The following is a 14,319-nucleotide window of genomic DNA, read 5'->3' as shown; positions in this document are numbered from 1 at the left end:
AAAATACAGAGGTGGGCATGGTTTCATGCGCACTCACATGAATAGTGGATTAAGAAAAACACTAGGAAAGAATTGAAATTTTGGGATATCAAACTTGGTCGACCACTCTACTCGTGTATGAAATTTCTAGAAGGAATGACACCGGGGTATTCTCCAGTGAAGAAAATTAGGATCCCTTCAAACAGTAGCGGTTTTTGAATATAGCTTTGATTTTTCATTTTTGCCAAATGCCACGGGTGTCATTATCTTGTGAAGCTCCATACTCCCTCCGTTCGGAATTACTTGTCGCAGAAACGGATGTATCTAGACGTATTTTAATTCTAGATACATCCATTTCCGAGACAAGTAATTCCAAACGGAGGGAGTACATACAAGAGTAGAATGGTCGACCATGTATGCTACAAAAAAAAAGAGTTTTTATTCCTAATATTTTCTTCAAATTTACTACTACATTCATAGTGGCGACTCACGGTCTCACACCCAGTTTGGCTGATAACTGCAAAGACAATAAAATCCATGTAGCAGTAAGATTCTTCCCACCTTACAGCCGCCGGGCGTCGACCTCATTTGGCATTCCGATCATGCGTTATCGTCAGGTTGCCACTACATGTCGTCGTTACAACTTAGTACAAGGAACTACGGCTAAAGAAGAAAAACTAGTCTTCGGTGGCGTAGTACTGCGGGGCGAGCTCGGCCAGCCACAGCGGGTCGATCCGGGTGAGGTTCTTGACGTAGTTCTGCGTCGTCCGGACCAGCTCGTTGAAGATGACGCAGTCCGGCTTGGTCCGGAACAGCACCGACGAAGGGTGCATCTGCACGCTCTGCCCCGTCGCGAGAGCCCTGCCAAAACCAACAACGCACCAAGCCATGAGCTCTTGAGAGATTGAATTATCTAGCATACATCTCATTGGAACTTCCAAGTGTGTCGGAGAGATCGTGACAGAGTTCTCGGGTTACAGTCACAGATAAACCGCACGCTGAATGAAATCGGAGCAGTACCTGAATGATCCATCTGGCTGTCGCATTGCTGCGTTCAGGAAGAAGGCAGCGGTGAGGCACCTCCGGAACTGGACCATGTCGTCTCCACATGATGACAGGTTAAGCCCCATTTGTTGGACATGACCCTGGATTTGGCTGCACCACACAGAACGTCTCCATGTCAGCTCGCTGTGTCATCTGAAATTGCTACTTAACTGGAAACACTTCCCAGATTTTTGAAGACTATATGTATTTGGTTTAGCTATTACTAAATATGTGCTCATGGTCCAAGAATGAATGGCAATAGAAATTCAACAGAAAGAATTGCCTGCAGATATTTCGACTGCTGACGCGACAAATACATGGCATGCTCGAGCTGATTGCAGCACTGTTAAACAACGTTCTAAAAGGCCATTGTGCTCAAGCTGGGTGCAATTTTTTTTAATTAAAATTCGTTAGCAGGGGTCTCTGACTCGAAACCTCTTGTTCTAATAACATGAGCTTACGCGGTTGACAAAAGGCAAACAGTGCGTATACTCACAATTCAACAGTTTCAGAATTACAATCACCCAATGCCCACGGCAGCTATAGTATTTTCCATTTCATCATTTAAGAGAATGCATCCAATCTGGTCCAACAATTTAAGCCTTCAATAATAGTGTAAGAACTAACCTGTGAACATCACGAGCATGTCTTAAAGATCGATAATTGATGAAGTTTTCGAAGCACCATCTGTTCAAAGCCTTTTCCATTGTCTTTTCTTTAGCATTTGCGTTTTTGCTCTTTTCCAAGCATTCTGCGGCAGCTCGATATACATTCACCAAAGTTATATGGTCTCCTTCAGAGCTTTCAAAACTCTTCCTAGCAGCTCTTGCCTGAAAATGGGTTGAGGTAAAAGGATCAATGAATAAACACACTTGTAATTCCTCAAGAAAGAGACAAGTGCACTATTAATTGGTGGTAACAGGGGAAGAGCCCAACCAAATACAATTTGAACCTAAGAATTCCTCTTTGGCGTGCAAATGGGAAATCATAAGTTAGAGGCTAAAGGTACCATTTTGGTGGTAGCCTAAAGGTACTTCAATAAAACAGTATATGATTCCACCACATAACTCTGAAAATGATTCAATCACCATTACAAAATTCTTCGGCACCAATAAATTTTGCACTCTGGGGACTTAATAATAGAAGCAATGAATGCTAGTCTTTCTAGCCACAGGGGAAACCCAAGTCCATAGAGATAAATGAGAGCAAGTGTTGCAGGAAAAATGTAAACACAAGTTTCTCAGAAGTTAAATACTGATAACTACATGAACACTCAATGAGATTTAGGCTGTGTTTTAGGAAAATATATTCTTGGCAATTAATCAATGATCGCCAGTTCATCAAGAACCTGGAAAGCATGCAGTGTCACGCACCAGGGTGGTAACTCCATTTATAAAAGTAAACTAAATCCGAGACCCACTACATAAGATGGTAACTACTCATGGCTGGACCCAAAGTCCATTCCCCCAATTTTATTCAAAACTTTCTAGCATTTTCAACTTCAAACAACATGTGATCACGAATACTATTCAAATCGATACAAAATAATCCGAAACAAAACAAATGCCATCAGTATACTGTTCATCCAGGGCAGGAAAACGGGTAACGATCCAGTTCCTGCTGGGTTTTCAACCCTCCCTGCCTCCGTGGTCTGGCATTATGTCTTAAAAATACATCCAATGGTCTTATAACTAAATAATGTCCAGTAAGAACCTATTGTGGAACATACATCAAACAAGTTTCTGGGGACTCATGAGAATACCTCTTCCAACTTCTCACGTGGGGTGAAGAAAATTGACTCCACTGAAAGCATAGAAACAACAATCAACATTTCTTCCAAGCACTTGAATTCACTCGACACAATCAATGCCTTGGAGTACATGGGATCTAAAGGCAGCCTAGCCATCTGTTTACCCACTGGATCTGACAGCTTATAATCATCAGTCAAAGCTCCTAGTAAAATCAATTGCTCCAATGATTTCAAAATGGACGTCCTGCAGTATGTTTGGCACAATTAGCAAAATTTGATGTCCATACAAAGCAACTTGCTATTCAGCTTATACTAGAGATTTCTGCAAAGCTTATAAAGAATAATGTTGAAGTTTCCAGTGAATGCATTCATCATAAGGTTCGTAACAACTTAACAAGTCCAGACAGAAGTTTGCTTTAGCAGAAAATTTTAAGCAGGCTGGGATCATTATCACAACAACAACAACAACAACAACAACAACAACAACAACAAAGCCTTTAGTCCCAAACAAGTTGGGGTAGGCTAGAGGTGAAACCCATAAGATCTCGCAACCAACTCATGGCTCTGGCACATGGATAGCAAGCTTCCACGCACCCGTCCATAGCTAGCTCTTTGGTGATACTCCAATCCTTCAGGTCTCTCTTAACGGACTCCTCCCATGTCAAATTCGGTCTACCCCGCCCTCTCTTGACATTCTCCGCACGCTTTAGCCGTCCGCTATGCACTGGAGCTTCTGGAGGCCTGCGCTGAATATGCCCAAACCATCTCAGACGATGTTGGACAAGCTTCTCCTCAATTGGTGCTACCCCAACTCTATCTCGTATATCATCATTCCGGACTCGATCCTTCCTCGTGTGGCCACACATCCATCTCAACATACGCATCTCCGCCACACCTAACTGTTGAACATGTCGCCTTTTAGTCGGCCAACACTCCGCGCCATACAACATTGCGGGTCGAACCGCCGTCCTGTAGAACTTGCCTTTTAGCTTTTGTGGCACTCTCTTGTCACAGAGAATGCCAGAAGCTTGGCGCCACTTCATCCATCCGGCTTTGATTCGATGGTTCACATCTTCATCAATACCCCATCCTCCTGTAACATTGACCCCAAATACCGAAAGGTGTCCTTCTGAGGTACCACCTGGCCATCAAGGCTAACCTCCTCCTCCTCACACCTAGTAGTACTGAAACCGCACATCATGTACTCGGTTTTAGTTCTACTAAGCCTAAACCCTTTCGATTCCAAGGTTTGTCTCCATAACTCTAACTTCCTATTTACCCCCGTCCGACTATCGTCAACTAGCACCACATCATCCGCAAAGAGCATACACCATGGGATATCTCCTTGTATATCCCTTGTGACCTCATCCATCACCAATGCAAAAAGATAAGGGCTCAAAGCTGACCCCTGATGCAGTCCTATCTTAATCGGGAAGTCATCGGTGTCGACATCACTTGTTCGAACACTTGTCACAACATTATCGTACATGTCCTTGATGAGGGTAATGTACTTTGCTGGGACTTTGTGTTTCTCCAAGGCCCACCACATGACATTCCGCGGTATCTTATCATAGGCCTTCTCCAAGTCAATGAACACCATATGCAAGTCCTTCTTTTGCTCCCTATATCTCTCCATAAGTTGTCGTACCAAGAAAATGGCTTCCATGGTCGACCTCCCAGGCATGAAACCAAACTGATTTTTGGTCACGCTTGTCATTCTTCTTAAGCGGTGCTCAATGACTCTCTCCCATAGCTTCATTGTATGGCTCATCAGCTTAATTCCACGGTAATTAGTACAACTCTGAACATCCCCCTTGTTCTTGAAGATTGGTACTAATATACTCCGTCTCCATTCTTCTGGCATCTTGTTTGCCCGAAAAATGAGGTTGAAAAGCTTGGTTAGCCATACTATTGCTATGTCCCCGAGACCTTTCCACACCTCAATGGGGATACAATCAGGGCCCATCGCCTTGCCTCCTTTCATCCTTTTTAAAGCCTCCTTCACCTCAGACTCCTGGATTCGCCGCACAAAACGCATGCTGGTCTCATCAAAGGAGTCGTCTAGTTCAATGGTAGAACTCTCATTCTCCCCATTGAACAGCTTGTCGAAGTACTCCCGCCATCTATGTTTAATCTCCTCGTCCTTCACCAAGAGTTGGCCTGCTCCGTCCTTGATGCATTTGACTTGGCCAATGTCCCTCGTCTTCCTCTCTCGGATCTTGGCCATCTTATAGATGTCCCTTTCACCTTCCTTCGTGCCTAACCGTTGGTAGAGGTCCTCATATGCCCGACCCCTTGCTTCACCAACAGCTCGCTTTGCGGCCTTCTTCGCCATCTTGTACTTCTCTATGTTGTCTGCACTCCTATCCAGGTATAGGCGTCTGAAGCAATCTTTCTTCTCTTTAATTGCCTTCTGGACGTCATCATTCCACCACCAGGTATCCTTATCTTCGCTACTCCTTCCCCTGGACACTCCAAACTCCTCCGAGGCCACCTTACGAATGCAAGTCGCCATCTTCATCCACACATTGTCCGCATCCCCTCCTTCCTCCCAAGGGCCCTCCTTAATGACCCTTTCCTTGAACACCTGAGCTACCTCCCCCTTGAGCTTCCACCACTTCGTTCTAGCGACTTTGGCACGCTTATCCCGCTGGACACGAATCCGAAAGCGGAAGTCAGCAACCACCAGCTTATGCTGGGGTACAACACTCTCTCCAGGTATCACCTTACAGTCTAGGCACGCACGCCTATCTTCTCTTCTCGAGAGGATGAAATCAATCTGGCTAGAGTGTTGGCCACTACTAAAAGTCACCAGATGCGATTCTCTCTTTCTAAAGAGGGTGTTAGCTACAATCATGTTGTAGGCTAGAGCAAAGCTTAAGACATCTTCTCCTTCTTGATTCCTGATGCCATGGCCAAAGCCCCCATGCGCCCCTTCAAAACCTGTGTTAGATGTACCCACGTGGCCATTGAGGTCTCCTCCTATGAAGAGCTTCTCACCAATCGGTACACTCCTAACCATGTCTTCCAGGCCTTCCCAGAACTCCCTCTTGGTGTTCTCATTGTGGCCTACTTGCGGGGCATACGCGCTGATAACATTGAGAACCAAGTCCTCAACTACCAGCTTGACCAAGATAATCCGGTCCCCACGTCTCTTGACGTCTACCACTCCATACTTGAGGCTCTTGTTGATCAAGATGCCTACGCCATTTCTGTTTGCAGCCGTCCCCGTGTACCACAGCTTGAAGCCGGTATCCTCCACCTCCTTCGCCTTCTGTCCTCTCCATTTGGTTTCTTGGATGCAAAGGATATCAACACCTCTCCTCACTGCTGCATCAACTAGCTCCCGAAGCTTCCCTGTCAGAGACCCTACGTTCCAGCTACCTAAGCGAATCCTCCTAGGCTCGGCTAGCTTCCTTACCCTTCGCACCCGTCGAGTCAAATGCGAAGACCCTTGCTCATTTTCCACTACACCCAGGCGCCGATGTAGCGCGCCACTAAGGATGCGACGACCCGATCCTCGCTCACTTGCCACCGTATCCGGATCAAGATACGGCGCGCCACTTGGGGGGTGACGGCCCGGCCCTTGCTCACTTTCCACCACACCCGGGTTCCGATGTGGCGCGTCGCTGAGAGGGTTACGCCCCAACGAAAATCTTTTGGGTTTCATCTCCATAAGAGTGGCTGAGTTTTTACGTTGGCTCGCCAAGCCTATCACAACCCTCCTCCTTTACCCGGGCTTAGGACCGGCTATGTTGAGACAACATAGGCGGGGATCATTATCACGAATAACGAAATATTTCAAATACAGTATTACAAGTGAAATTACTAGTGTGTATCTTCTCAGTGCTATGATATTTGAGTTCTGCATAGGCAGCAATTGTCTAACATATAATTAAGCACAGCAGAACACATGAAACAAAACATCAAGCTCACACATTGCCAGATAAATTTCATGAGTAATTTTGAGTTTATCGTTTGCCATGTTGATTGCACTTTTTGCATGATACGTCAGTGACTTCACTATACTGTAATCAGATAGGGGGCAAAATTTTGTTTTACACATGAGCAGGAATAAGAAAACAGAAGTACGAAAACTCACCTTGATGGTTTCTCCATAAAATCGAAACCTATGATGTCATCAATCCCAAGAGCTTTGAGTTGTAGTACAACATTTGCGAGGTTACATCGTTTAATCTCAGGAATAGTCGATTCCGCCAGTTTATCGAACTCACATTCTTGGAACAACCGAAAGCACTTCCCTGGCCCCTCACGTCCAGCACGGCCACTGAGGGTAGAATAAAAAGGTAAGAGAAAGCACACAAAAATTATATTTGCTTGAAAATTTCTACCTCCTTTGAAGAGCCTGTGCTTTAGAGACAGGAATGATGATTAGGGACTCCATTCCAGTTACAGGATTGTAGGCACGTGCTTTGACCATACCAGGATCAATAACATATTTAATACCAGGTATTGTTACAGAAGTCTCTGCAATATTCGTTGCTAGAACTACCTGACAGACAAACTGGACATTAGCAAAATGCTCCAAGCCTTGCATAATGCATACTACACAGTCATGTTTAGTGAAAGGAAATTATGGAAAATGGTAATAAGAAAATGCATTGCTCAATGAACCTTTCAAAAGGTCGAATTTGGAGATGAAGATGCAACATCTGTTGCATGGTGCAGGAATACAGGAAAACATAGGGCGAGAAATCAAGGCTACCTAAAAAAGTAATAGGCTGTTGGCTACACACCACCACCAAGTGTGACAAAACCAGCTCAAGCAAAAATGAGGCTCGGCTCACAGAACCTATAAACAAGTCACTAAGCATCACGGTACAGTAAAAGGTAGGCCAGAGGCCTCGCAAAAAAAGGTAGGACCAGAGAAATGAGATGGAAAGCAGGAAAAAAGGTAGGGAGGGTCCAAAAAAAATAGCGGCAGAAAGGGGGGAATGGGGGTAGTAAGTGCCTGTCAAAAGCCAACAGCACAAAAAACACGGACAATAAAAAAGCCTACTCCCAATGTGGCTTGTGCAACCAGGAGTTGTAGGCTGTAGGCACTCCGCCAACGTTGCGTCTCCACCTTCATGCCCATAGTGATTGCGCATAGATCATGGTTTTCTTGTGCCAAACGAACCAAATTAGCAGAGCAACCATGGAATCCAGGTCCTTGCACCACTGCTTCGGAGCCTGCTTGTGTTTGGCCAGCCACCAATCTGCTAAAGTGTCCACAGCCAAGGCCGGCTCAATGGGCATAATTTGTTTCCATGTCTAGCAGACAACTAATTAACTGCCCCCTCAACCCTCTTTTTTTGCAACTGCAGACTAATATAATGTGTGTGTTTTATTAGCAATAACATAAGTAGTTGTGTACAGAAGTGTAACTCTCAACCAAACGTAAGTAACAGAGCACTACAACAGATATAAAGAGCAGCAACTAAAGTATTTGTCATATAAATATGTTGGAAGTGGAAGAAAGGAAAAGTAAGCATTGAAAGAGCATAAAGGTTCACCTTCCGGGCTCCAGAAGGTGCTGGCTTAAATGCATTCATTTGCTGTTCTGATGGAAGAGACGAGTAGATAGGTGTAATCCATATCTTGCTACTATCTGCTGGAAGTTGACGAGCACGCTCTTGAATAAGCCTCTCTAGGGATTCAATCTCCTCTTGACCAGTTAAAAATGCAAGAATGTCTCCAGGTCCTTCCTCCAAATGGATCTAAGAAAGCAAACATCCAAACATGAAGTTCATAATCAAAGAGGGCTGGCTACATTAAGTCACAGTTGAAACAATAGGCTCTGCTAATTAGAAGATACTACTAAATTTAGGCCCAGACAAGATACATTCTCTTATCCTGGTTTCTGAAGGAAGCCTTTTTCTTTCAAAAACGCTTTTTAAGTTTATACATAGACTCCAATTTTCTTTCCTCCTCCCCAATCCATCCACATCTTCCATGCAAATAGGGTGATGCTCACCTGAAAGATCGTAACTAGTGTAGCATCTAGATAATCCGACTCAGGCTGATAAGTATACAGTGTGTCGACGGGGTATTGCCGTCCTTGAATATGTACAGCTTTAGCGCCACCAAAATAATCAGAAAAACACTTCGCATCCAGACTGGCAGACATAATAATCAGCTTTAGAGGTGCAATCTTTATTCCCTGGCATGCCTTCAGGGTAGAAGATTGAGAGTGATCTGGTCTGTCAGAAATCTTTCCATTTTTATTCGCATGAAGAGATCGGGAATGCTGCACTTTTTTCAACAAACCCAGCAATACATCAGTATGGACAGTTCTTTCGTGGGCCTCGTCAACAACTATAACACTATACTTAGACAAGAGTGGATCCAAAAGGGCTTCCCTGAAAATGAAAAGCAATTCTTCTATTACAAAAGTGAAAGCAATTCTTCTATCACAAAAGTAAATTCACAGATCAGACAAAAAAAGAGATAGAAAGAGATGAACCCACACATTTAGCCATCTATAACATGGCAAGATACAGCTGAAACAATGAATTGGTCAACAGTTTTTCAATAGAAACATCTCAAAAACAAAGAACACAACAATAAAAGTTACAGTGGGGGGAAATAATGCAATATACAACTCCGAAGCAAATAAAATGATATATGGACTTTCTTTTGTGAGCGAAATAGACTATGTTGCCAGTCTCAGGTCCATGCACATGTAGGGATGACTACTGTCACAAATGACTGAAATAGAGAGAAAGCTTGAATATAATACTGGTAGATCTAGAACATCACCCATCTCAAGAAAGATAAAATAGAAGTGTGTGTTCTACCTATTTTTTTCCCTTCATTCCTCCGATTTTTTAACTCATAAATGATTTATCCATATATCATTCGAACAGCATTACAAGGACATAGCCATCATGCTGGTAAGTGCTACTACATACATAATAAGAGAATTGCATGATGTAACCCTTCAAAAATTGAAACTGTTACAGTATATGTGGATTGCACTAGCCCTTTCCATCAGTTCGGGCTTTTGGTTGCATTGGCTAGTGCATGAGGCTTAACATGGTATCGGAGCTAAGGTCTTGAGTTCAAGTCCTGGTTTGCGCAATTTATCTAAAAATTGCAGTTGCCCCCCTTTGTGTCCACGTATAGGCCTCTTGAGTCATACGTGAGTTTCGCACGCCGTCGCTCTCTTCCGGTTGCACGTGTTGACTTGTCTTCCCCGTCACACGTGAGAGGGGGGGTGTAACAGTATATGTGGATTGCACTAGCCCTTTCCATCAGTTCGGACTTTTGGTTGCATTGGCTAGTGCATGAAGCTTAACAGAAACAATTCTCTATAGGAGCATACAGCATTAAATCAACAGTTACGCAAAACACTACAGAAAAGAATCAAACAGCAGGCAACAAAGTGGGTAGAATATCAGATAGACACAGGGAGCTAGCATAAAACAGAATAATACTCCCTCCATCCCAAAATTCTTGTCTTAGATTTGTCCACATACGGATGTATCTATTCACATTTTAGTGTTAGATACATCTGCATCTAGATAAATCTAAGACAAGAATTTTGAGACGGAGGGAGTAGATCATAAATAATCAAACAATAGACAATATGGTTGAGAAAATTACCTTAGAAGCAAACCATCGGTCATGTACTTAATCCTTGTTGCATTAGATGTGGAATCATCAAATCTTATAGAGTATCCAACCTTTCTGCCCAACTGATCATTGCATTCCTCGGCGACACGCTTTGCTACTGTCACAGCTGCAACTCTTCGAGGCTGAGTGATGCCAATCACTTTTCCATCCTGACAAAACCCACCATCATACAAAAACTGTGGCAACTCTGCGTAACAAAACAAAAGAAAGAGTATGATTTTGTAACAAAATACTTGACAGCCATATGGTTATTCTTCAATAAATGATAAAGAATGCTCCTCAAAAGAAACCACATAAGCAAATGTAGTCCGTGCTGGTCAAGCAATTCATAATAATAATTTCCGTAAGATAAAAACGCTACGACACAAAGAAAAAAAAGAGGTTTTCAAGCATAGGGACCTCATTTCGTGTTTATGAAATATTCCTTCAGTCACACTCTTACTCTTATATCATGTCGTATGAGTTAAATTTGAACTAAAACCACGCCACTTATTTCTGAACGGAGGCAGTACCAGACTAACAAGTAACAACATCAATTCCATAAATGGACAAACAATAATCCCATTCATCACAGAGCTGCAGTCTTTCAGAAATTGCTTGACCCAAGAACAATGAGCAACGGGAGGGGAAAAGAGTGCAGTGAAACACTTACGAGTCGTTTTGCCACTACCGGTCTCGCCGACAACAATCAGCGTGTCATTCTTCCTCACCTCATCGACAAGTCTTTTCTCCACTGCAACCACAATCACCAAGTCATGCAACAAATTTATTGATAACTATATGATTTTTCTTCAATAACTGCTGAACAATGCTCATCAACAACAACAAATAGTATCTCTTGACTAAAGACAAAAAATAAAACTAGGGCGCAAGGGAATCAAACATTTGGCATGCAAACTAACCTGACGCGATGGGAAGCGACTTCCTCTGCTGACGAATCAGCTGCTTCCTCCTGTTCAACCCAACAAAAGCATATGCTCAGTACCCCGAGCAAATAAATCAAACAAACAAAACAAAATCGCGGCGAGGGTAGTGGCACCTTGCGTTATGCTGCTGCTTCTGCGGAGAAGCACCGGAGGAGAAGGACGGCATCTCGGGTGCTGGTGCAGACGCCCGGGCCCTGAAGCTCGCCACGGCTGGCATGCAGTGCTAGCTCGCCGGAATTTTTTTTCTGCGCCGGCGATAGGGAGGAACGGTAGGGCCTCGGCAGTGGCAGATCTAGGATTTTGAAACAAGGTGGTCCACCCTAAAAAAAGTTACAATAAATATGACATGCCAAAAACACAACAGAAATTGACCGATATGATCTTACAAACATATGGAAAATTCTCAAATAAGTCTTGATTTTGCATTAAGAAGAGCCTAAATGCCTTGAAAAGTTCAAAGAAGACTATGTGCATGTGTTCATTCTTCCACATTTGATACACATACGTAATCATGTGGTCCTAATTGACACTCTGTTCTTCAATATGACAATGACATTTATTGATCGAAAAAGTGAGAACAATGTGCCAATTGTTTGACCCAAACTGAAACAATTCAGTAGTAATAACATTTCTGAAAACTACAGCTCAAGATGCCACATGGATACAGAAAATGGATCCAAACTGAAACAATTCAGTAGTAAGTAGTAACGTTCCTGGATAGAATTCAGTAGTGATACGTTACAGTTTACAGAGGAGCACAGCAAGCCTAAATTCGTAACGTGAAGTAATGGCAGGTGGCAGCACGACGAGCACCGAGTAATGAGTAAACAGAAATTGGGGAGCAGGCGGAAATCTCGTCGTACCTCAAATCGGGCTGGGCGGCTGGCTGCGTGCCTCCTGCGGGTGCGCAACGGGCGCCGGGCGTCGACTGCCGAGTGCGGTCTGGGCGGGGCGGCCGCGGGCTGCCGGCTGGGCGTGGCGGCGCAGGGCAGGGGCGGGGCGGGTAGAGTCGACGGCGAGCCACGGAACCAGGCGGCGTGTTAGGGCGGGTAGAATCGACTGCTCGGGCTTTGGAGCTGGAGTAGGGGCACGGTCCGTCGAGCGCCGCCAAGGAGGCACACCGCCAACCCACGGGGGCGAGAAGGAACCGCCGGTCGAGCGGGCAGAGAAGGCAGGCGGTGGGGTGAGGGGACGGAGATGGCTTGCGGCGGCGCGAGGGGAAGCGGGACGAGACGGCGACGGGAGGCGGCGGGACAAGAGCGCACGAATGGGCCAATGAAACTGAAGCCCAACTAGCTAGCTGGCCCGTCTGATGCAAACCTTTTCTTGCGCCCCTCCCATTCCATAAAAAAATCTCACCCCTCCCATTCCATAAAAAAAAGAACATCCCTTCCCCTCTTGCACGTCTCCTCTCTGTTGGGTCTCTGAGTGGCGGTGGCGTGCGTCGAGATGGGCATGCATTAGACCCGTGAAGATGGCGAGAGGTGGCGGCCAAGAACAGAGGCGGAGCTGGCTACAAGGAATAGCGGGGTTGGTTTTGGATAACGGGAAGCACAGGTTGTCGTGTTTCCTCCTTCGCATGACTCTCTCTCCCCTAACCAAAAAGCTCTTTACTGACGAATCAATCTATGGTTGGATGGTTAGAGAGACTGTGATATCTCCAGAGTTTGTAAATTTTAAGATGACATACCGGCTCAGTTTCTTGGAGGTGCTCATAGGGGTAGGGTGTGCATATGTACGTTCATAGAGGTGAGTGTATGCGCGTATGTATGAGCGCTTGTGTCTGTACTGATGTTTAAAAAAAGCTCTTTACTATGGACATAGATTTTTTAACAAGACATAATAGTTTTTCTTTTTGCGGAGAAGACATGATAGTTCTTTGAGAGAAATATTTAAGAAATGACTGTTTACTAGTACCTTATAGCTTTGAAGGTCAATTTAGAATGAGTTCTCGATTGAGAGAAAGGCCTCGAGTCTTACTAGTTACTAACTCCGTCCTAGTTTATTGGTCTTTTTTTCTTATTTTGTGCTAAATTTTGATCTTAGATTTAACTAAAAAAATTTAATGCATGTAACAAAAAATAATACCACTGAAAAGTGAAACTATGTTCAAATATGAATCCAAGAATATAATTTTTGATGACATACATTATTATTTTCTTTGTTAGATCTACGGTCAAAATTTGGCACAAAATAGGACTAATAAACCAGGATGAAGGTAGTAAGACCACTAGATGACCCGTTATGCCATTGACGCAAATTCCAACTATGGGTAGGAAGTTAAGTAAGTTATATCTTTACCTAATAATAAAGCACTGATTGCTTCTGTCTGCTCATCGTCGCAGCATTTTTACAAAAAAGTTCTTGTACTTTTTGATAATTGAATCAGCAGTCCCTTTTTTTGAGGGAAATGCCATCATGGCGGTTTATATTTCATGTGAGAATAAAGATACATCGTTTGTTAAAACATCCACTAAGAAACCCAGGGGCTCCGATTTCCAAACAGTTGTTCGAGACACCTCCGAGTTCTTAGCTAGCAGATCCGCCGCCATATTGGCTTCCCGAGGGCAATGGCTAAAAACTATAGAGATAAAATTACTAGATAAGAAAGTGCATTCTTCATATATTGCCGCTGCTGGTCCTAATGAATTCCCGCCACTCAGCATGATCTCGATTACCTCCAGACAGTCCGCTTCGACATAGATCAGCAGTCCCTTTTCAAGTGAGAAAACATTTCGTTTTCGAATTTTGTGAGAGAAACCCTGTAGTTTCGGGTATTCAACCCGTGGTCCTTTTTAAAGAGAGAAAAAACTCTAGCCCTTCCTTCAATGCGTGCCCTCCCTCGCCTCCTGATCCCCGCCAGGAGGCGCCCGACCCCGTGCGGCGCTCGATCCAGTGTCGCGCTGGCCTCCAACCGGCGTCGTCTATTGCAGCACCCTACGTCGTCGTTCCGCCTCAACTCCTCCTCTCCTCCGCGCGCCC

The 14,319-nt window shown here is 44.3% G+C and overlaps 1 protein-coding gene across 2 annotated transcripts; it reads right to left on the bottom strand.

Annotated features, from left to right (window-relative positions):
- Positions 1-394: 394 nt before the first annotated feature.
- LOC125519934 (pre-mRNA-splicing factor ATP-dependent RNA helicase DEAH10) lies at positions 395-12,633 on the bottom strand. 2 transcript variants are annotated; one of them, XM_048684711.1, is made up of 13 exons: positions 12,201-12,633; positions 11,451-11,657; positions 11,314-11,363; positions 11,064-11,144; positions 10,382-10,598; positions 8,751-9,135; positions 8,290-8,493; positions 7,126-7,286; positions 6,876-7,061; positions 2,786-3,017; positions 1,651-1,853; positions 1,000-1,134; positions 395-840 (listed from the first exon to the last, which is right to left on the bottom strand). In XM_048684711.1, exons 2-13 carry the CDS (start codon positions 11,552-11,554, stop codon positions 657-659), a joined length of 2,142 nt encoding a protein of 713 aa, XP_048540668.1. In that variant the 5' UTR covers positions 11,555-11,657; positions 12,201-12,633; the 3' UTR covers positions 395-656. The 2 variants fall into 2 exon arrangements, with proteins under 2 accessions (XP_048540668.1, XP_048540670.1); XM_048684713.1 differs by having other exon boundaries at positions 11,451-11,629.
- Between the last annotated feature and the right edge of the window lie 1,686 nt (positions 12,634-14,319).

Source organism: Triticum urartu, chromosome 7 (assembly GCF_003073215.2).
Source record: "Triticum urartu cultivar G1812 chromosome 7, Tu2.1, whole genome shotgun sequence".
Taxonomy (NCBI): domain Eukaryota; kingdom Viridiplantae; phylum Streptophyta; class Magnoliopsida; order Poales; family Poaceae; genus Triticum; species Triticum urartu.
The sequence above is the reverse complement of the archived record's forward strand: the minus strand, read 5'-3'. Positions and strand labels throughout refer to the sequence as shown.

Coding starts and splice junctions, on each gene's coding strand:
- LOC125519934 (XM_048684711.1), bottom strand. CDS start 11,554: ATGCCAGCCGTGGCGAGCTTCAGGGCCCGGGCGTCTGCACCAGCACCC. Junction 10,599..11,063: donor CGGTAGTGGCAAAACGACTC/GTAAGTGTTTCA, acceptor TTTGTTACGCAG/AGTTGCCACAGTTTTTGTAT. Junction 1,135..1,650: donor CATGCTCGTGATGTTCACAG/GTTAGTTCTTAC, acceptor TGTGTGGTGCAG/CCAAATCCAGGGTCATGTCC.